Consider the following 23,072-nt stretch of genomic DNA (forward strand, 5'->3'; position numbering starts at 1 on the left):
GGGATTACCTGTGCCAAAGAACTTTGGTGTTTCTCTATATATAGGTTTTGCTGCACCTCCATTTTGTATGCAAATGGCTCTAAATTCTGTCACCCTCTGCAGTCAGATCTTTTGGGATGCTCTAGCATCAGCCACCCAGTCACAAAAGAACCCTAAGCTTATCCTGCTGTCCTGGGCTGCCAGCTCCACCTATGCAGATGCGACAGGCCCCGCCCATCTACTTGGCAGGCAACCTTCATTTAGGAGGAGTCGAACCACACCTCCAGAACTCTGGGGAATAAATCGCAGCACAGATTTCCGTCTTGTCTCTCTTCTCCACCTGCAGGCACCTCTCCTGGGAACCACAGAGCCTTCCTAAACACTCTACCGCAGCGCTCCGGGTCGCACGCGCCAGCAGGATGATCAAAGAAGTGTGCAGCTTGGTAAGCTTGGGACTATCCACCACAGACACCTGAAGCAGGAGGGCTGTTCCTTTCTTGCTTTCTTCTTGATGAAACATGCTTGTTCATTTGAGGGTATATCAGCTGCTCTGGGAACCTGGCTGTCTTTACCATGTATTTGATCCTTTGGGCTTCCTTACTATTCCTTCAGGTAGGAGAATGCCTTGAGTCACCTCCTGTTTCACGGTGGTGCTTGTTCCTTCAGGTAGGATTGTGTCTTACAGGCGCCTCCTGTTTCACGGAGTGCGTGTGACGCGTGCCCGTCACAGCTCTCCAAAAGAACCGCGAAGGAGAGGCTGGCAGTGGTGTCTCCACAGTACTGGCTGTTTGCCACTTGGGCTACCGAACCCATTTCAAAATGAAGCCGCAAAGGCTAGAACTGAACGAGTTTTGTGTTCATGTCATTATGAGTTAATGCAAACTTGGATGTGCTCAATCCCCTTGAGCAGTTGCATACAATGAGTTTGGGTGTGCCTGGCATGTAATGTGCTGCAATTGATTTGCATTAAGCACCTCTTTTTACATTCCTGGTGTGTAATTTTGCACATAATTATAACTTGTTTTTATATAATATGTCATATGCCGGGGCATTATGAGTTTGTTGTGCAATAAATACCACATCAGCTGGAACACTGCGTCTGACTCACGAACACAACATTCGATCTGTAGATTGAAGAGGGTTTTCTGTAAGGAATGGGATAAAATATACAGTTAGGGATGAATATTATGGCATATGAATTTATTTTTGGAACCATAAAACGTGTTGATTTGTAGGTTTAGTATAACAGAATTTAATATACAACGTGACAAGAGATAATGTTTAGGATGGTGTAGTCTAACATACAGCTCAACGTGTAACATAACAGAATAATACACAAACACGTTTTCGGCCTAAACAGAGTACTTTAGTGGTCCTCTTCTGTTTTTGAAATTATTTCCTTATTGACTGGCCAAACTCGATGTGTGACTTCGAATTACATTTTCTTGAATCCCCGCCAAATTCTCTTGTAGAGTACACAGGACTCAACCACAGTCCTTTTCTAATGTACCAGTGCCTTCTAGTATATCATTTATTCGTTTGTTGTTTTAATTTTTGGATTTAGCGATTTAGTGCGAATCAAGGCAAATCAATTGCATATTCAAAGTACAAGGACTCAGGGCAAGTGTGCGAAATTGTGCACTTTATAACCAGTGCAAAAGAGGTTTGCAAGTGTTGTGTATAAGGACTAGAGTTTAACTGCAGCAGCATGCAAATGAGGCATCAGATATTTTTTATTAATGGTGGTGTTAAAATAACAACTCCTGTCTATACCACCTCCGTTATGTCGCCTGGCATTTGCTGTAATACCTCTTGTCATTTTACGGCATGACTTGACTGAAACACATATTTAAATTCAAAGTGGTTTCACATCAAAACAATTTGTTTCATGGTAACCTTCATCCCTGAGAAAATAGGAAATCCCTTGTTAAGGAAAATATTTGAAATGCAAATAGAGAAATATAATTTGTACTCAAAGTAATTCGATTTTTCATCTGTTATTACTTTTTTTTGTATTGCGTTTCAGTACACTTAGCCCTGATTTAGAGTATAGTGGAAAAGGTACACTGTCGCAAAGGTGAGAGAGTATCCTTTCCACCTACTGAAGGTCCGCCGACCTCATAATTCTAATTAAAATACAATCTTGGTGTAAGCCGCGGGTGCAGAAAAACAGACCCTGCTGAATGAAATATAAATATGTGACTAAGATAGATGTGTACATATGTATAATTATTTAAGTACCATTTATTTCTCACTGCGACACTAACATTAGATGAACTTGTCAATTTGATGCCAAAGTGTGAGAGTCGTAAAACAAGGAGTCACGAATACAAAAGCACAAATATCTATGCAAACTAGGTCATATATTCAAAAAAAAAAACAAGAGATAGAATTGTGTCAGCAAACACCACAGAATCAAAGCCGTACAAGGTAGTTAAAAAGGATAACTTGTGTCTATTTATTACATTCACATGTTATAAGAGCAATACATTCCACAGGTTAAAAATAATTCATACAATAAAAAACATTTTAGACAATCAATTTTAAGAAAACAGGGTCGACGCAGCGTTTCGGTGATTCAGAGGATGTTCACGTTCATCAGGACAGTTTTCTAGACAGTAAAGAAAAATTCTATTATTCAGACAATCGTGTGTTGATGACGACAACCCCTAGTTAATCTCTTGTACATCTCACATTTCAGTAAAGATAACATTTGTGAGAACTGTTGTAGTAGAAAACCTATTGCTATGTGGAAATACTTGATTGGTGTTTTATACAATGATAAAGAGGATCTTAAAGGAGGGGGTGGGGTATAGTGATAACCTAAGTTAAAAATACCTGACTAGTAGGTCTATCTACTTTATTCCTGCCTTTAGTTGGTATGCCTGTGTGCAGTTTTAAACTGCCAATTCGACCTGGCAAAACAAACCTTTTCCCTGGCCTACACCTCACTTTTTAATATGCATATAAGACACCCTTAAGATAGGCCTTAGACAGCCCATAGGGCAGGCTGCATTGTATTTAAAAGGTATGACATGTTATTAAGTTTTACATCTCCCGGTAGTGAAAAACTCCCAAATAAGTTACCACCAGTGTGAGGCCACCCTCTTCCATAGGATAACATTAAGTTATCTTATTACATTTAATAAGTGTTACATTGTGATTGGGAACAGGTAGAAATGTTGTGTATGGTTTTAAAATATTTGCAAATAAAATCCCCTTTAAATGTAAAATTGGATTTTAAGCCACCATTCTGGAAATGCCACTTTTAGAAAGTTGCCATTTTCTCCTGCATTTGGTGCTTTCAGACTGTGTGCTGTTTCACATGGCTGTGAATATTTGACAGTTGGCCTTTATTATTCTTCCCAGACAGTGAAATAAAGGGAGACTAGGTGTTGGCAGGATGGCCCATCCTGCCAAGGTGGGAGGGGCGGAGCTGGACTCTGCTCCACTTACATTTCAAAGGGCTGCCCCAAGCACACTCACAAATGATCTTGACACCAGCCACCCCGGTGCGCCGTCAAAACTAGCCAGGGGCGCCGCTCACCAAGCTCACAGTTTAGGAACCATTGGACGGGGAAAGACGTGCCTGTCCTCCAAGGACCGTGTTCGTGCAGTCCTCTTTCTATTTCTATGATCGCAAGCGTGTTAAACAAGCTTGCGGTCATTCTAAACTGAAGTTTTTCATGTGTTGGATGCACGCCAGGCACCCTGCAATACAGGATGAGTATTCTGAGGCACAGAGGCCTCTTACAGTTCTTGCCCTTTCCCTGCTGGTTTTCTGCAATATGGCAACAGAGGTGCCTGTTGCACCGTGCAACCCGAGGTTCAAGTATTTCTGGCGTGGTGCAGGATGCTGTGGTTTTGCAGCTTGCTGGGCCCATGCCCTTCTAAGTCCCCACGCCAGCCCAGACATAGTTTGACATGCGATTGTTTACCGAAAAAGTCAACTTTGCAGCTCCTGCCCTCCGGTCATGTGTGCATCAGGGAACCAGAGGCACAGTATTGTCTAGTCACTTGATACCGGGCCTTGACAGTTAGCAGAGTGCCCAAGTGTTCAAGCACAGTCATGACCAGTGCTGTAAACATCTCCAGTCCCAAGACGTTGGACAGGCTCCCTCCCAGAATAAGCATTGGCATAGCCAATAGGTTTCGCTTTTGGGACCTTATAAGTATTTGGTCATGCAGCACAATATCCTTGGTGCAACAACATTAACTGTTGCCTGGCTAAACACTTATTGTCCCAAAGGCGAGACCTATTGGCTATGCCAATGCTTGCCTGGTTTGGTCCCATCCCAAACATTCAATTACGTTTGTCATTTTTTTGGGTTTTTACATTTTTTTTTATTGTGATTCTTATACACAGCAACAGTTCACAAGTATTGACCGTTACATAGACTAGTAGATATAATATACCAAATGATATCACTGTACATAGTAACCGTAAATGTAAACACATTTGTACCCATCTCGTCTCCGTATCAGTTTTGAAATCCCATGCCTCACGTGGGGGATTACTCATGATGTGCCTGCTTTCTGTTTATTAGTCACTTAATTCCGGATCTGAGTCTTTGGGTGGAGAGGCACATGTATTACCTCAATAATTGTTCCACCTCCCCCACACTCGTGTCCATTTTCAGGGGCATCCCCTATTAATAAATACTGCCTTTTCTGCGACCATGGCGCTATCAAGGTCGCGACACCACTGCTGATGGGAGGGCATCGTTGGGGCTCCCCAGTGCTGTGCTATATTTCTTTTGGCTATTATAATACTGAGTGTTGCCCAATCCTGTGGTGCGTGGTTGAGATCATTCAGCTCCCACACATTAAGTAGGCTTCGCCGACGTTCAGGGGGGACCTCAAATCCGCATACCTGGGTGATCGTGGCCATGACCACTGTCCAATATTGTGTAATGTGGGGACAATCCCATATCGTATGATAAAAATTACCCGTGAGCCCACAACCCCTCAGGCAAAGTGGTGTGTCTGCCCTCCCTATTTTGTGTAGTGTTGTTCTCGTGTAGTATGTTCTGTGCAGTATCCTAAATTGCACAAGTTTTAATCTGGAAGGGGTCGTCACCTCTCGTGGGGACGCCAGCGCCTCCTGCCACTCCTGCTCATCCACCTCCCCCACCTCCATCGCTCCTTTAGGGTTTGAGTGGGATCTTTCTGATTGTTAATCAACTTTCGATATGTCATTGAGATTACCTTTTTAGATAGTGAGTCTGTTAATAAATGATCCTCGAGTGGGGAGGACTCTGGAAGTTTGGCTCCCGGAGGTATGGCCTTCATCAGGGTGTGTTTAATTTGAGTGTATCGGTATTGTTCCTTCCCTGCATCTTATACGTTGCCTGTAATTGTGTGAAAGGAATCACCTCTCCCTTTTTCCATAGGTCGCCAACCCTGGAAATGCCTATAAGGTCCCATCTTGTAAAGCCCTTGCTCATGCGTAGCCTGCCGAGCCTGGGTGAGTTCCATAGTGGCATGTGCTGAGTTATCACCCCCTCCCATCCTAGCGCACGTTGCCCCGTAAACCAGACCTGCACTGTGTGGGCCGTGGGTCCTAATAATGTGTTCTTGTTTGGTTTGTCATATAGGGCACCCAGTAATCATTCCTGCTCAGTGTGTGCCTGTCCTTACGTAGAGCTGGTTCGTCCTGTGGGGCATGTAGACGTTTTGTCATTTTTAATAGTGCACATCAATTGATTTTTTTCTTTCCTTTTTTCCTTTTTATATACGTTTGAGGATCGTGGTAGCCTTGCAGCAGAACTAGTATTCATTATCTGTTAAAAGCAGCACTGATGGTTCAAGTTGAAAGTGTGTATAAATTCTAAACACAGGAAGGAACAGAGGGGCATATTATCAAGACTGGCGATAACATTTTAGCCGTTTTAGCGGCAGAAAACTGCCGCTAAAACGGCGATAATGGGCTTGATAATCTGCTCTATGGAACTCCAATTGTAACCCATGTTACATGTGAAGGGCATCTAACATGGGATTCAATTGGAATTTCATAGAGCATATTATCAAGCTCATTATCGCCGTTTTAGCTGTAGTTTTCTGCCGCTAAAACAGCGATCATTTTATCGCCTGTCTTGATAATATGCCCTAGAGTTCCAAATTTTAGGTGGTGAAGAAGGCATGTATTTATTTTTGATCGCTTAACTTCTGAGGTTTTGGGAGTAGGTTTAAAAAAATATATATATTATAAGTGGCCTGAAAGGAAATGGAGGTTTCGATGCTTTATTTGCATAGCAATCTGTTTTGCATCTTTGAACGCCAGTTGGAAAGACAGAAAATGCTAAAAAAAAGTTAGCTTATTATGCTAAAGACCACTCTTGCTAGCAAAGGGTGCTTTGTTAGATGCAAAACTGCCACCAATCGAACATTAATTTGGATAATAAGCCTGGAGCGGGTTAGCATCTCACGTACGACATAAGATCACATGCATTTTTGCACTTAACAGACCCCCCAGTTGCATCCACATGAATTCTGTTTCCAGCCATTGTCCAAAACAGGAAGCTGGGTAATAACAGAACCCTGTAAACATGGCAGGATATTAAAGGGACCCCTAGCCAACTGTGAAACGTTCAACTATGTCATTTGCATTTTGGGATTGTATAGCCATACAAATAATGGAAAACTGAAACTCCATGTACCAGAATGCAATATGCTTGTCAGGCGCATCTGTGGGCCAGCTGTCTTTTGTATTCAAGGGGATTTTTTTCCAGAGTGCAAAGTCTTCGGCTAATGCTGACATAGTAAGAAAGCTGGTCCTCTGACACTCAGATAGGGTTGCCACATGGCCATTATTATGCTGACCCGGCCAGCACGTTATCAATACAGCCAAAGCTTTCATGTCAAAGCCAGTAAATAAATAAAGACAAAAAAAATCTGCAAATGCTGGTAATTTCTCCCACTTGAAATGGAATATAAAGGAAGCCCTCTAAACTATTCTTGTAAGTTTACTTAAAGCAAACACATGTTTGTCACATTACCAAACTTAACAGAGCATTTAACACAATATCCTAACCAGGTGCAACAAGTATTGGCTGAGCGGCCATAAAAGTGACACGGCAGCACGGCCGCAAACCCACGAAAGTGAAAGTGATCACAATCGCGATCAAGTGCGGCAAGTGATGCGCTTAATGAGCATGACGAGGAAAACCATATGACGTCCCTTTCCGTAAGCGCGTGTCCGCGCACGTAACCCCATGCCCTAGGCCACAGTGATAGCATTTTCTGAAGCCCTTACTAAAAGTCTCACCAGAGCAACGCATGCACTGGCTCAGGCGAGACCTAAAAAGCAACCTGACTGCACAACACACACAACTGGAAGGTACCCCAGTCTAGTGTTATGATACCGTCAGCCTGCAACAATTTAAAAGCAAGTGGTGATGATAAGTGTGCAGCGCACTGGCTGGTGGCAGCCGAATTGGCAGTGATTGCAGTATTTCAAAGGCACTGGTAGTGGTATGTCATGTGGACACAGCTTTTTATGGTGGTGAAGAGGACTGTGTTAGACGTGATCAACCATCAGTGTAGTGGGAGCATCTCACTTTGTTTCACACTCAAAGCAGAATCCTCTTGTTAAATGAAGCTCAAGGGTACAATCCCTGAAAGACTAAAGCTGCCATCCATCCTTCAGAGATCAGAAAATTATGAGTCATTAATTTGGGGTAATATCAACAGGTATCACTTGAAGTACTTTGGATTACCAATCTAGCATTTAAATTTTTTTTAATCCAACATTGATATCTAATTTACAGATGAAAGGCTATATAAGATAAAACAGCTGCTATCTGATAAAGATTGCCATCTGCATTTATTTAATGCAACTTAAAAAAATATGGGGAAGGTATGGTACCCTGGCAAAAGACACAGGGCAACTTCAGAAATCACAAAGTATCCCATTTCAGGTAAAGGTGGTTTATTTAATCCAGGTACTACACTACATTTCACCAAACAAGATTTTAATTTTGTACACGTTTCTTAATCCAGTGCTCATGATAGTGTCCGGCAAGGTGTCACATATGAGAAACATGAATGTCACTTAAAGGTGCCCTAAAAACATGGAAATGTCACTGATGTGCACACTGAAAACTTGGCGGTTAAGACAACTACATCCCATTCTGCTGAGGTGAGCTGGATAATCTCATTACACTAAACAGCTTGCCTAAGGAGCTTGCTCTCTGTTTTTCATTTCTGGTTTCTAAACCTCCCATTGCACTTTATGTACTAATCCCCATATTGTCCCAGTGTATATTTGGGGGCGTGGTAGTCCTTTTTCTCTGCCATATTAGCGGCATGGCACATTCAGAAAGCTATCGCTTGAAGGAAGTTGAACCATAGCGTTTACCCTCTCCATGCTTTTCTAGGATTTCTAAAACACTAGACTGCATCGTACAAACACTGACCATGTTGGGTGTGGGCAAAGCGGACCAGTATCCTCTGTGCAGGGGAAATTATTTGACTCATACTCACGGTTACAGCTAAATTAAATGGTGATGGTCTAGTCATATGATTATAATACCTTCATTGGCTTCATTCCAATTATTTTCAGGGAGAAAAATGGAAGTACTCCTGAGGCATTGGCCTACATCCCCCACTCACAAAAAAAGTAACATAGTGGGGAGCCGCGGCCATTAGCCAATAGGTCAAGGGAGCTACGGGTTGAAAAAGTTTGGGAACCACTGCCCTAGAATACTTGGAGCCTGGGCAAGGGAAGGAAAGAACTTTCCAGAACCAGATGTAGAGATAGCGTTGATGTTTCCCCCACTTCAAAGGCTGACAACAGATATGAATACTGGAAGCTGAGACACATTCTTCAGTACACCCCTGGACCTTTGGACTACAGAAGAAAGACTGCCTTACGTCTACCAGAGGATTGCCCTGCTGATTGAGGCCTGCCTTTTCTGCCCTGCTGCTTGAAGTCTTAACTGCACTTTATGAAGGAAGACTGTACCTGCTCCCTTCCTCCCAGACTAACCTGATTGACTCCCAGGGTCAGTTGGCTGGCATTCTTTTCTGAGCCATGAAAAGCTCCAGAAGACTGCAACAGCCCGGCAGTCCTGCTGCAACGGAACCTGTCTGGACCTGCAACTGGTCCAACCAGCCTGAGCCCTGCTGTCTTCTGCTAGAGTGTGCCCCACTTCTTGGCTTTATGCTGATCATGGCATGATGGTCAAATTTAGTGGCCTACTGGGAGCATCAATGGCATGATGTAGGTCATTCCAGGTCTAATGCTGAACTTGGCATAATGGTGGAAATCCCTGTTCCCCCATGTCCTGAGCTGCTAGTGGCGTAATGGTGGTATGCTTAGCATAAGGTGGCGAGTGTCCATGTCCAATGCCAACATTCAATGTAATGCTGGTCATGCATGAAGGTAGCACTGTTTGGTGTGAAAGTGCCCATTGTGGCTTAGTGCTATTATGATAGTAATTCCTGAATGTATGTGGCTATCAAGATTGCCGACCCTAGGTGTACTGTTGGCCCTATCATAATAGTGATAATTATTGAATATTGTGGGTATCCTCCTCTAGAAATGTATCTATGTGTGGTAATAGGGCTTCTTTAAATTGATACATTGATGTTTCCTCAGAAAACATTATTTACATAAACTAGAAAGCTGGTATTTCCGGACAAAAATCTAGGTCTTCTTTTTTATTATTTTTTTAATTTTATTTGTATGTTTACATAACTTGATAAACTAATGTTTGGTGACAAAATTATATAATTTACAAATATATATATTTATAGGATATCTTTCAGTCCCTGTCACTAACACTGTGTCAATTGATCATCTGTAAGATTAGTGTATCATGTCTGATTTCTGAACTTGCCAGGTCTTTGTAAACTGAGCAACAGCAATGGTGTAGATGCTGCTTGAGCCTGTAAATCTGTCTGACAATGCAAGATTTGTGTATGTTTTTATTACACTGCACCTCCAAGCAGATTTATTCATTATAAGATATGATTGGTAATCTACTTGGAAAGGTTAGGATGTCAAATTAAAAAAGTGTATGGTAGAGGGGTAAATAAATGCAAATGTGAGTGAAAGGCCATTTGAAATTCCATTTGTTCTACGGTCTATACCATCTATGGGTTTAAGTCGTGTTCAAAGGAGATTTTTCAAAATTATCACAGGTTGAGAAAACCTGCCAAACTCATGTGGATCTGGTCAGGCCTTGCTGATTCACTGTAAACATAATGGAATATTTAATAAATGCCTTCTCAAAGAGTCAATCTTTTTTTAGCAGATATATGTGAAATTCAGCGTGTAAAATGCATTATTAAAGTCTGATTCATAAAATAAGTTTGCAGCAATTAAACAGCATTTTTATAGTTTCTAAATACATTTACAGTTTAAAAAAAGCATCTCTGAATGAGGTTTAGAAAAACATTACGGGGCAGATTTATGTTGGGAATGCGCCACGTTTGCGTCACGCGACTGTGGCGTAAACGTGGCGCATCCCTACGATCCATTTACAACGTGACGCATCTAGGCAGATGCGTCACGTTGTAAAGCCCTGCGCCACTTGTGGGCGTTCTGGCGCAGGGTGGGCGTTCCGGGGCAGGTGCGCCTCGCAAAAGTGGCTGAGTGAAATCTATAAGATTTCACTCAGTCACTTTCAGGCCAATGCTGCGTCAAAACCCTGCGCCTGCTTGAAGCAGGCGTAGGTCTTGACGCAGCATTGTAAAGATGGGGCACACCCGAGCCTTGCTGGAGCTGCGTCCAGCAAGGCCAGCTATGCGCCACCTTTACGGCACAGATGCGTCACGCATCTGTGCCATTTTTGCCCCATGGTGCACCACATTGTAAATGCGGCGCACCATGGGTGGCGGAGCAGCGGCGCAAAATAACTGGCGCATCCCTGGGGATGCGCCAGTCATCATAAATCTGCCCCTACGAATCGATATTTGGAAAGGGCATTTTGTCGTGTAACTTCCAAATTCCGTGATGTATCAATGGTTGCGACTGTATTTCTGGCTGCAAACAATTGATCAGTTACGGACCACTAAGTTGGAGTGGTATGTGATTCCCAAAAAGGTTGATTCTTTTCACTTTGTGAATGTTCACAAACATTTCAAGGCGAGGAGGCAATGGTCTACAGGACCGCTGCCAACTCTCAGGGAATCTTTAAAAAAAAAGTTTCCTTTAAGGAACACAGGCTGCATTCTTTTCTTTTGTCCTGCAGGCCACCAGTGATGTTATTGTTGCCATTCTCAGAGGGACACAAATTGTGACCTGCCTAATCGATATCAATTAGGCAGGTCGTTCTGCGACTCCCTGCTATTTGGTATTTTGTGAACCGGTCTATTTTTACTTAGATCAGTTTGCAAAACCCTATTTCTTTTTACAAAACGCTGGTGTGTAATCTGAAAACCACTTTTTGTGTATGGAGTAATATTAGCTCAGGCCCTACGTTCTGCTACGTGTACGGCTAAGAAGCTTGTGGGTGTTTGGCTCTGAGTCAGATCCTGGCAGGACAAGTTCTTCTGGGTCCGGTTTGATTCAGCACCCCTTCATCAGGTTTTATCACATGATGGGCGTGCTCCTAGCAGGAGAGGGAGAACAGGGCATGCTGAAACACAGTCAGACCAAGAAACTGGCTCCTACACAACAGCCCCTGGGTAGAAGCTGTGCTTTTATGGAATGGGCGGGTTAAGAAAAGGGGCGCACAATGAGATTCCAATCTGGGATTGAGAAAGAAGCATTGTCTTTGTACAGTTGTAATTAAGTTGGTAAAGCCCAGTCAAATGTGCTCACAAGTGAGTAACGTTTGAAACGAGGGGATACTTTTCTGAAAAAAGCTTCTTGCTTGGAAATTCTTTGAAGTTTTGTATATGTTATTCTTAAATATAGAACTAAATGTGAGGTGGAGGAAACGAAGCCGGAGCTGTCAGAGTTACATATCGCTGTGAAAGGAAGCATCAAAGCATTTCACTGCTTCAATAAAAGCAGTTCGAGTCCAAGCTCACTCGTCTGTCTTTTATGGCCATTTGGCTCAAAAAGACTGTAAAAAGTGTCAGAATATTTTGTTTTTTAGCCACACTTTTGACCCCGTCCCCACGTTTACTCACCCTGCTCCAGTGGTTAATTTGTAAAAAAAAATAAGTGCTGTGTCTCTCGTCGGGTTACAGCTTGCACCAGCCCATTTCTCCTGTTAGCTCCGCCTAAAACAGAACCAACTGCTAACCATGAACGTCGTGGGGAGAGGATATGGAGTTATGGCCAGAGCTGCCGACTTCAGAGCTGGGCAACCAGGTTCGAGTCTAGGCATCTTCACAACGATTCTGGCCAAATCCCTTAATCTCCTCAAAAATGTATGTGTCCTTAATTAGTGCTCATGAAAAGCCCAGATGCTGATAAATAAGTGCTGGTGCTGAGCACCAGAGACCACTGTCTCAAATTAAGCACTGCACTGCTCCCTTTGGGCACAGAATCATAGTTTCCATACTTTTGTAATACACTACGACCACTGATCTAGACGTTGTGCTGTTTCGAAGTGACACAAAGCATCTCAAAGCCTTGAAAATTAATTTTCTTTCCACTGCAAAATTGTACCCTTTTTTCAGCGCAAATAGCGATTTGTACTGCTATGTGCCACCCTGCATCAAGGGTACGGCACATGGGTGGTAACAGGTTGTTCTAGAAAAAGCACCAATGTTTTTTGACACAGCGCCCTATCTACTAAAATTATCATACCATGCTTCATGTAAAAAAAGACCTCCTCCTTGAGGCAGACACAAAGTTGGAGAAATATATGTATTTTGAAAGACAATTTACATAATGCATGTGTGTTGCACTGTGCAACGCGTATCCAATGTGTGAAATGTTTTAAAAATTACTCATCTAGTGTACTGGTAGAGTATACATCCATTACAAAAGTTATGCTAGACATCACACAAACACTTTTGCACCATGGCTCAGAGGTCTGTGAGTGGCGCTAGGCTATCTCTTTGTCACATTGCTTGCAGGTACACAGCTCTTCTAGGTCCCATAATGACATGAGGTGCCTTTCTCTGTATTCACTGCTTCAATTTTAGTGCATGACGTGCTCATCAAAAAGCAGGAGCAGTGTATCCATTACTTATTGCAGTATCTTGAAATACGTTGGTTGGGCTGACATATGTGTCATGCATACACTAAGTTAGAATGCAGCACTGTTAACAACTTCACCAGTGGAGGCCCTGCTATCTGTATACTAATATTGGGTATCAGGTCTTCTAGAATGGTATGATGGACATTCTAGACTGTTGTAATGTTACTAACCCTAGGCAGAGATCACGGAGTTCTGCTAACTCTGCAAAGTACCCAAAAAAGTAATTCGCGCTACGCGGAGCTCCGAGAGCAGCGGAGTTTCTTTAGATGAATGCAGTTTGCGGTGATTGTCAGTGCCAGGTGCTTGTCCATACTAAGCAATCATCACGACCAGCATCATGCGCAGCTCAAGTGGGCGCTGCTTCTTTTCTGCCGCTCGGGAAGATTTTTACTCGAGCTGCAGCTTTCTCAACGCGAGCGGGCGCTTTCTCAACACGAGCGGTCACGAGCATACGCGACCACTCGCAATTAAAAATCTGATCGCCTGCATTCAGAAATCCCGTGTGAGGTTGATTTTCCATGCTCACGCTCGCCAACTTGATGTTGACGATCGCAAACGAGGAAAAATCTCGCCGGGACGTGGATTTTTCACCCTTGCGATTTCCAACTTACGTTGATGAATGCAAGCGAGAAAAATAACTCCTCTCCGCAACGCGAAGCAGAGTTTTTCAGAACTCCACCAGCTCCGCGTAACACGGAGTGTGGAAAACTCTGCAAATTACGCGAGCGGAGTGGAGTTCACTGCCCAGGCTTAAAACTGACATTGACATCCATAATGTTCATTTTGGAATTGGATGGAATCCCTCTCCCTCTATCGGCGGTGGGTGTTTGGAGTTTTGGAGTGTTGGGCTACTTTGGATGGAAAGTCAGACACACTGGCTTATATCTACTTAGTTGTGCCGCCTTGCACCAGTAGCAGTGGCAGCTGGCATCAATGAGAAGGAAGGGGCGCACACACTCAAATAAATTAAGTTAAATGAAATATACGGGCGTGCTCGCTAATATAGACTTAAAATATATATTATTTAAAACCTACATCACAAAAAGACATTCTGCTCCGGAATATAAAATGACAATAACTTAGAGTTATTGTCATTTTATAAGTTGTGTCCTGCTGCTTTGCGGCGGAACTGCTCTGCTCTCCGAGCAGGGCAGTGGAGGAGTAGTTTGACCACTACTAATGTGTGCAATGACTGTTTGGTCGACCCTCTACAACCACCCAAACCAGTCATGCACACTTCCCTGCTCTCCACCCAGGCTGCATTACTGCCTGCATGGAGAAAATGCCCACCCCTTCAGCCCCTGGCTGAGTGCCATTTCACGGCGCTCAAACCTATCACAACGCTGCATTCCAGTGTTGTGATTGGCTTAGGAGAGGGAGTTGGCTGCCTGCTTCAAGTTGGAGGCAGGAGAGCAGGAGCAGAGAAGATGCGGGACCCGGCCTCGAGGTACATTTTTCTTTTTTTAAATTTCCGATCCCCCCCACTGCACAACACCAGCCAAAGCCCCCCCACACACACCCCAAGCTCCCGCCCGCCACCCGCGAGCCATGCCGGCTGCGATTGTCTCCGATGCATAAGCATTTCAACCTAAAAACATTACACTTTGAGATGTGGCAAACCGAGAGAGATTATGAGGATGAAAAGAGGGATATAGAAGAGATAGATGCCGGGTTGTAAATTGGTCAGTAAGATTGGAGGGGTGTGAGCTTCAGATTTTCTGACAATCACACTGGCACATAATGTTAAAATATATCATACTACCAGCAGAATGCGAGAAAGTGACTGAAGGGGTAGAGGAAAGGGAGACAAATGTGGATTGGTAGGGGCACTAAGTAAGGGAAAACACAATATTTAGCAAAATAAACAACATTTTTTAAGTCTTTCAAAACAGAGAGGGAGAGTGTGTGTGTGTAAATATTGCTGGTGAAATCCAACACACACCTCACCATAACCGACTCAAAGCACCTGTATCTAACTATTAATCAGAAACTACATTTATTAGGGGGTGTAACACCCCAAACAGCCCCCATGAAGCTACGTCCCTGGTTAGATTGTCGATTAGAAATGGAGAGTCTTGCCTACACCCTAAGGTTTAAGGAGCTAAAACTGGAGACTGTTAAGGCAGCTGTGGCCCCAGTGCAGCTCCATATGAAATTAATCCTCCTCCTGTTTTGGGGTTATTTACAAAGGGGTGTGGGGAAGCAAGTCAAGTCAAAAGAAGTCTTTATTCGATTGTTCATCTTAAAAGACATGCTACACATCCAACATTATGTCTCAATTTCTAAAGTGCACGGATAGTTGTTTAAAATAACTTAATATGAAGTTAAAAACATAAACTAAGACAGAATTAAATCATTTATACACAACTTCATTTGAAGAGTTAAAAGTATAACATAATAAAAAACAGTTAATACAAGATATCACAGTCTAACTGAGACCTTGTAGCTTATTTAACTGGGACCATGATGCGAGTTGATCAACCTCAAGCATAGAATCCAAGCCCAACCAAGGTATTTTGCAACCCCTATTACTATCAAGGGCGATAGATCAGGTTTTAGGATTCTACAGGCTGTAGATGCTGAACGAGTGCCCAAACTTCTACAGTGGGGGAAGCTTATGTAGCACTTCACGATTTGGTACTGTGCGTGCAGGCTTTAAATGATGGTAGGTAAATCAATGATGGGAACAGATGACTAGGGTGGTAACACTGGCCTGGGTACTGCTGAAAGAGAACCGGATGCCTCAGTACTCTGATAACCTAGGGAGGTGGAAGGTAAAAAGTAACAGCTGTCTAGACAGGTAAATGGATTATGAGCATAATAAAACTGAATGCAATAGCCCCAGTATGGGAAGAAAGATGTTGCTAAAGTGTTCTATGTCGCGGAATGGCAGGTGATATTCCGCTAAAGTACCCTGCAAAGCCAGTTTCAATGCCCGATTTGTGTTAATCCAGTACAACTTTCTTCACTCTTCAGTTACCAAGATTATCTCTCAGGTCAAGCAGGTAACTGATCGTTTTAAGCCTAATCTGCACACACACAGACGCTTATCGACCTGCATTACTGCTAGATAAGAACATCTAAATCCGCTTCTCTGCTGTCCACGTGGAAGTTAGATTTGCTTTGAAGGAGAGTGTACAGCATTGAGAGAATACTCTAGTTGGTCGGGGGTGGACTCTTGCTACAAATTGGGGCACATTATTATCAGAGCTGGAATGAAATCCTGTCGACCTACCCAGGTAGTCACCATTTTGGAGGACCTAGATGGTCTGTGTGCCTGTGAGGAATATGAGAAATTCCTGTGTTCAAATGTATTTTTCTAAGTGATATTTAGACACTTCCAGATTTATAAACATCCTTGGCATTGCCACATTTGCATTGGGACATAGCAAGTATAAATTGTCCCGTAAATGTCAGAACCTAACCGGAGCTATGGGATACAGGCAATGCGGGTGTCATTCTCACCCTCTAGTGATTTAATACCGATTGGCTTGCTCCCAGAACCTAGTGAGATCTTTGATGTGCCATTTCACGTTGTAACCTGTATCATAAGGGTGTATCATTTGCTATATGTAAATCTGTCATAAAATGGAAATGTTTCAGGGGTAGTCTACAAAGAGGTGTAGCCAACCTAAGTAAGGATGGTGGTCTAACAAACATCAACTAGAATATTTGATATCTTTCTGAGCTGAACTTTCATTTGAAGAGAGCCAAACTGAAATTAGGAAAGCATGAAGGTAGGTAACAGTATAAAAGCATGATCATTGATGGATATTGTCTATATTCATTATGACTAGGTTTTACTGAGTTGATATATAAATGTCAAATCCTAGGAGAAGGTTCTGTACAGGGTGAGCCCTATAAAAGCTGTTATATAATACATCAGTGCGGCCTACCCTCCCCCGCAAAATAGTTTACAAAGTGAACTATGTCAGCATGAAATTGTCTTTATCACCAGCAAATACCCAAAATACAATTTATCTCTGCCGTTATGCTGCAGAGTATTGGCCTTCAATCACAGTGTTATCTGCATTGGTCCACAAAACACTGCCTGCAGAAAAATGATCAGAAACGACAAAGCAGCTGAAAAAATATCTCAGAGTGTTAATGCACCAGCTGCAGAAAATTATGAGACACCGAATGCAGCTAGTTCCAGGACACTCGGAACAATCTGAGCTACTTATCTGGTGTTGTTTGTATGCAATAGCAGACCACTGGTGGATGTGGAAGTCAAACCATGAGGATGGTATTTCCAATATATACTTATTCTTAGACCACCAATGCATTTTCACAAATGCCTCTACCCACTTTGGTCAATTTTCACTCCTCAGTTATTCTGCCATTGGATCTTCAGCCTCAAAGAGTATTAGTTGGTCTCTTTGGATTTTGTTTGTCACTTTCATCATATTAAACCTACGTACTCTCTACGAGCTGGTGGTAAAACCAAAACCCAATTCTAACGTGATTAACTCCAGGTTTACCCCCCAGTCCGAGTGCAACTTATTTGTTACCATTGATTTTAGAACTATAGCTAAACCCACCAGGGCAAAAACCACTAGGGATTTTAGCACAAGTGCTAACATCAATATGATAAATATCACACAAACATATGTATGCAAGTGCAAAAATCTTGTTTAATTTAACAGAGGAGCTTATGCAACCTGATTACAAGTGCAGTGAATAAGTAGTTGTAAGACATTGGAATATTATTTGGGGAGTGTGACAGCAGACAGGCTTTACTTACAGTAACATGCAAATTATTTATGAAGAGCCAAAACAGTAATAAAGATAAAATGTAAAACTATAAAAATCCTAAAATTAATTCAAATATTAGATTAATAGTTAATAAACAAAATGATACACAAATGGAAATAATCTAATAAGCGGAACTGGAGATATGATTTTTTAAAGTTTAAAGTAGTTTAGTGTAGAACTAGAGCTAAGAAGCATAAAGTGCCAATGATAGTCCAGGTCATGGTAGAATGGGACCTAGTGGAAATTTGATGCTGACCACAAATGAGCATCAGTTGGATATACCTTCCAGGTTCATCCTAATAAAAAATGTTACCTTCTGACTTTAGTCCTTCAAATACCAATCCACCACAGGAGTGTACTTCCAAAACTCCCTAGGACCTCAAGGACGGCACTTTAAGACTCACAGAGTGTCAGGTAGAGGCCAACAGGATGGCCCACTCCAGGTTCAGTTGCCACTGATCAACTGGGTAGTTGCATAAAGGCAATAAAGGCCTCTTCTAAACTGTTTTCTCCCAGTAGCTTTAACAGGAGGCCAGTCTTATGACCTTTAGAGTCCACTTACTTGTTCTGTGTACAAGAAGGAGCAGGTCCAGTCCTTCATGGCTCTTTTCAGTTCGCAGAGGTTCAGTCCTCTTCTAATCTTCTACCGGTCAAGGACTGTTTTGGAGTGGCTGCCTTGAAATGAGGCACATGCAACCAAAGAACAATTAATTTTCGACCTTTATTTCAAAAACCCTTCTTTAAAAATATGGCCTAATTCTACTAATGCTTTTAGATTATCATTATTCTGAGTATGTTTAAGATTAGTATGAGAAAACACACCAACATGGAAATAAACCCCTTATCTATATGCAAAAAAGATATTTCATTAAAAATGGTATGCATTTGTGCTTCTCATTAACAAGGCTATAATTTGTAGACAGCACGACAAGGAAATGATTTAATAATGCATACCTTTAAATATCAGACAAAACTGCTATGTCCTGCCATATCTACCCACTTATATCATACCTAAGATACCATACTTAAATAATCATACCTATCAACTGTATCTACCATACCTACTTATCATACCCAGGCTACTGTGCCTAAGCTATCTACAACACATATCATACTTTAGGTACTTGACCTTATGTACCATAATTATCTTACTAGAATGTCTGTGGCTCGCATACCTCACCTACCATACCTAATCTATCAAACCTACCAAATCAAAAAAACCCTGCCTATTATACATACCTATGTATCACCCATCCCTAACCTCGGGCACCCTGCTACCATGCTCATTATATGTAATCAACTTTACCTAACATAACATGCCTGCAATAGCTATCCTACCATACCTAACCACCCTACCATATGTAACCTATCATACATAATCTACCTACAATGTCTAACCTTATTATCACATACCTTTCCTAACCTTTTCACCTACCGTACCTAACCTATCATACCTAGAGTACCATAGATAGCCTTGGATACCAACCATATTTAACCTTACTCCACCTCTGCAGTGCATATATCATATGCACCAAGGAGAGTGATTGAGTAGCATTTCCCCACTGTATCCTGTGCCTAGTTTCCAAATAACTGTCTCTGACAAGTGGGCAAGTGGACACATTTGGACCTATAGCACAACAGCCATATTTGCTTTCAGAAATGCTTTTCGGACTTGGGTATTTGGATAAAGTCTGTGCTTTTGGACACGCATCCTTTCACTAAAAAATGAACTGCGTTAAATCGTTCTCACTACAAGACTGAGATTGATTTCAGTATTATCATGCATTGGCAAATTCAGAAAGTATGTGTTTGCCGCTAGCCTTTTGGATTTGTCACGGCATTTTTTGTTTTGTCATGGTTTTTGCAAAACATTTAGTAAGCTGCCCAGGCTTCATCAATATAAAAGAAAAGCATTGGCTAAAAGCAAATATATTTATTTGTGGAAAAGGGTCAAGTTATGCCTATGGGAGGTCTAGCAAAGGTTTAAGATACGGCAGCATGCTACACAAATCATACATGTCTAACTTAAGTGGCCTTTGGTAATGGCATAACATAATGTATCTTGCATTGGGAAAGGGCTGTTTGCAGCTTTTGAAGTGCATGAGAATCTGAATGTCATTTCTTCTTTAAAAATTGGCAAGATTTATTAGCTTTATCAATGTTTGTTAGATTGGTTTCATGAATACTGCAAGCTAAATTCATTTGGCTTATTCTTTTGAAGATATAGGCATAAGGGACAACTGGTGTTGCAAGTGAAATTACTGGATTTGTGATTAGTTGAGCTTGAATGATTTTGCTTCGGGAATTGCATTTAACCTGGATACAGTACGATTTCTACATCTTCTGCTTTTAAACAAGCATTGGAAATGCAATAGGTCTCGGATATATTTGAGTTAGAGCTAATGGCATTCTAAATGGCAATGTCTTTTAGCCATGTGTTATGGAGTGTATGCATGTGGTGTGTAATGGAATTATGTGGTATGGATTGGAATTGTTCACCCTGCACGCTCGCACAAGGTTCACCCTGCATGCTCGCACACTGTTCACCCTGCACGCTCGCACACTGTTCACCCTGCACGCTCGCACACTGTTCACCCTGCACGCTTGCACACTGTTCACCCTGCACGCTCGCATACTGTTCACCCTGCACACTCACTACTCTGCACTCACTACTCTGCACTCACTACTCTGCACTCACTACTCTGCACTCACTACTCTGCACTCACTACTCTGCACTCACTACTCTGCACTCACTACTCACTACTTTGTACTCACTACTCACTACTCTGCACTCACTACTTTGCACTCACTACTCACTACTCTGCACTCACTACTCTGCACTCACTACTCACTACTCTGCACTCACTACTCTACACTCACTACTCTACACTCACTACTCTACACTCACTACTCTACACTCACTACTCACTACTTTGCACTCACTACTCACTACTCTGCACTCACTACTGTGCACTCACTACTCACTACTCTGCACTCACTACTCTGCACTCACTACTCTGCACTCACTACTGTGCACTCACTACTCTGCACTCACTACTCTGCACTCACTACTCTGCACTCACTACTCTGCACTCACTACTCACTACTCTGCACTCACTACTCTGCACTCACTACTCTGCACTCACTACTCTGCACTCACTACTCTGCACTCACTACTCTGCACTCACTACTCGGCACTCACTACTCACTACTCTGCACTCACTACTCTGCACTCACTACTCTGCACTCACTACTCTGTACTCACTACTCACTACTCTGCACTCACTACTCACTACTGTGCACTCACTACTCACTACTCTGCACTCACTACTCTGCACTCACTACTCACTACTTTGTACTCACTACTCACTACTCTGCACTCACTACTTTGCACTCACTACTCACTACTCTGCACTCACTACTCTGCACTCACTACTCACTACTCTGCACTCACTACTCACTACTCTGCACTCACTACTCTACACTCACTACTCTACACTCACTACTCTACACTCACTACTCTACACTCACTACTCACTACTTTGCACTCACTACTCACTACTCTGCACTCACTACTGTGCACTCACTACTCACTACTCTGCACTCACTACTCTGCACTCACTACTCTGCACTCACTACTGTGCACTCACTACTCTGCACTCACTACTCTGCACTCACTACTCTGCACTCACTACTCTGCACTCACTACTCACTACTCTGCACTCACTACTCTGCACTCACTACTCTGCACTCACTACTCTGCACTCACTACTCTGCACTCACTACTCGGCACTCACTACTCACTACTCTGCACTCACTACTCTGCACTCACTACTCTGCACTCACTACTCTGTACTCACTACTCACTACTCTGCACTCACTACTCACTACTGTGCACTCACTACTCACTACTCTGCACTCACTACTCTGCACTCACTACTCTGCACTCACTACTCTGCACTCACTACTCACTACTCTGCACTCACTACTCACTACCCTGCACTCACTACTGTGCACTCACTACTCACTACTCTGCACTCACTACTCTGCACTCACTACTCTGCACTCACTACTCTGCACTCTGGAAACTCACTCTGCACTCACTACTCTGCACTCTGTACTCACTACTCACTACTCAGCACTCTGCTGGTGGTGTCTGTGTGTGCATGGCAGTGGTGGTGTGCGTGTGTGCATGGCAGTGGTGGTGTGCGTGTGTGCATGGCAGTGGTGGTGTGCGTGTTTGCATGGCAGTGGTGGTGTGCGTGTGTGCATGGCAGTGGTGGTGTGCATGGCAGTGGTGGTGTGCGTGTGTGCATGGCAGTGGTGGTGTGCGTGTGTGCATGGCAGTGGTGGTGTGCGTGTGTTCATGGCAGTGGTGGTGTGCGTGTGTGCATTGCAGTGGTGGTGTGCGTGTTTGCATGGCAGTGGTGGTGTGCGTGTGTGCATGGCAGTGGTGGTTTGCATGGCAGTGGTGGTGTCCGTGTGTGCATGGCAGTGGTGGTGTCCGTGTGTGCATGGCAGTGGTGGTGTCCGTGTGTGCATGGCAGTGGTGGTGTCCGTGTGTGCATGGCAGTGGTGGTGTCCGTGTGTGCATGGCAGTGGTGGTGTCCGTGTGTGCATGGCAGTGGTGGTGTCCGTGTGTGCATGGCAGTGGTGGTGTGCGTGTGTGCATGGCAGTGGTGGTGTGTGTGTGTGCATGGCAGTGGTTGTGTCCGTGTGTGCATGGCAGTGGTGGTGTCCGTGTGTGCATGGCAGTGGTGGTGTTCGTGTGTGCATGGCAGTGGTGGTGTCCGTGTGTGCATGGCAGTGGTGGTGTCCGTGTGTGCATGGCAGTGGTGGTGTCTGTGTGTGCACGGCAGTGGTGGTGTCTGAGTGTGCACGGCAGTGGTGGTGTCTGAGTGTGCACAGCAGTGGTGGTGTCCATGTGTGCATGGCAGTGGTGGTGTCCGTGTGTGCATGGCAGTGGTGGTGTCCGTGTGTGCATGGCAGTGGTGGTGTGCGTGTGTGCATGGCAGTGGTGGTGTGCGTGTGTGCATGGCCCGGTCATTGAAAACAAAATTAAAAGGAACAAGCATTTGTAGTGCAATGAGTCTCGCATTTGTAAAAGTTTGAGCTATTGGCATTGCTACAAATAATGCAACGCCAATAGCGCAAACATTTAGTAATGTGAGGCCTAGTACTTTGCAAAAGCAATGGGGAGCGGACACAGGAGTAACAGAGGAGAACAACATT

General features: G+C 43.3%; 1 protein-coding gene across 1 annotated transcript in view; it reads left to right on the forward strand.

Moving 5' to 3' along the window:
* The first annotated feature begins 268 nt into the window (after positions 1-268).
* The window catches only part of LOC144819873 (thioredoxin-like), a 75,023-nt gene continuing 52,219 nt past the window's right edge, over positions 269-23,072 (forward strand). The window contains exon 1 of the mRNA XM_078677596.1: positions 269-422. Coding sequence (XP_078533722.1) covers positions 399-422 — 24 coding nt within the window. The 5' untranslated portion in view covers positions 269-398. The remainder of the gene's footprint in view (positions 423-23,072) is intronic.

This window comes from Lissotriton helveticus, chromosome 2_1 (genome assembly GCF_964261635.1).
Source record: "Lissotriton helveticus chromosome 2_1, aLisHel1.1, whole genome shotgun sequence".
Lineage (NCBI taxonomy): Eukaryota > Metazoa > Chordata > Amphibia > Caudata > Salamandridae > Lissotriton > Lissotriton helveticus.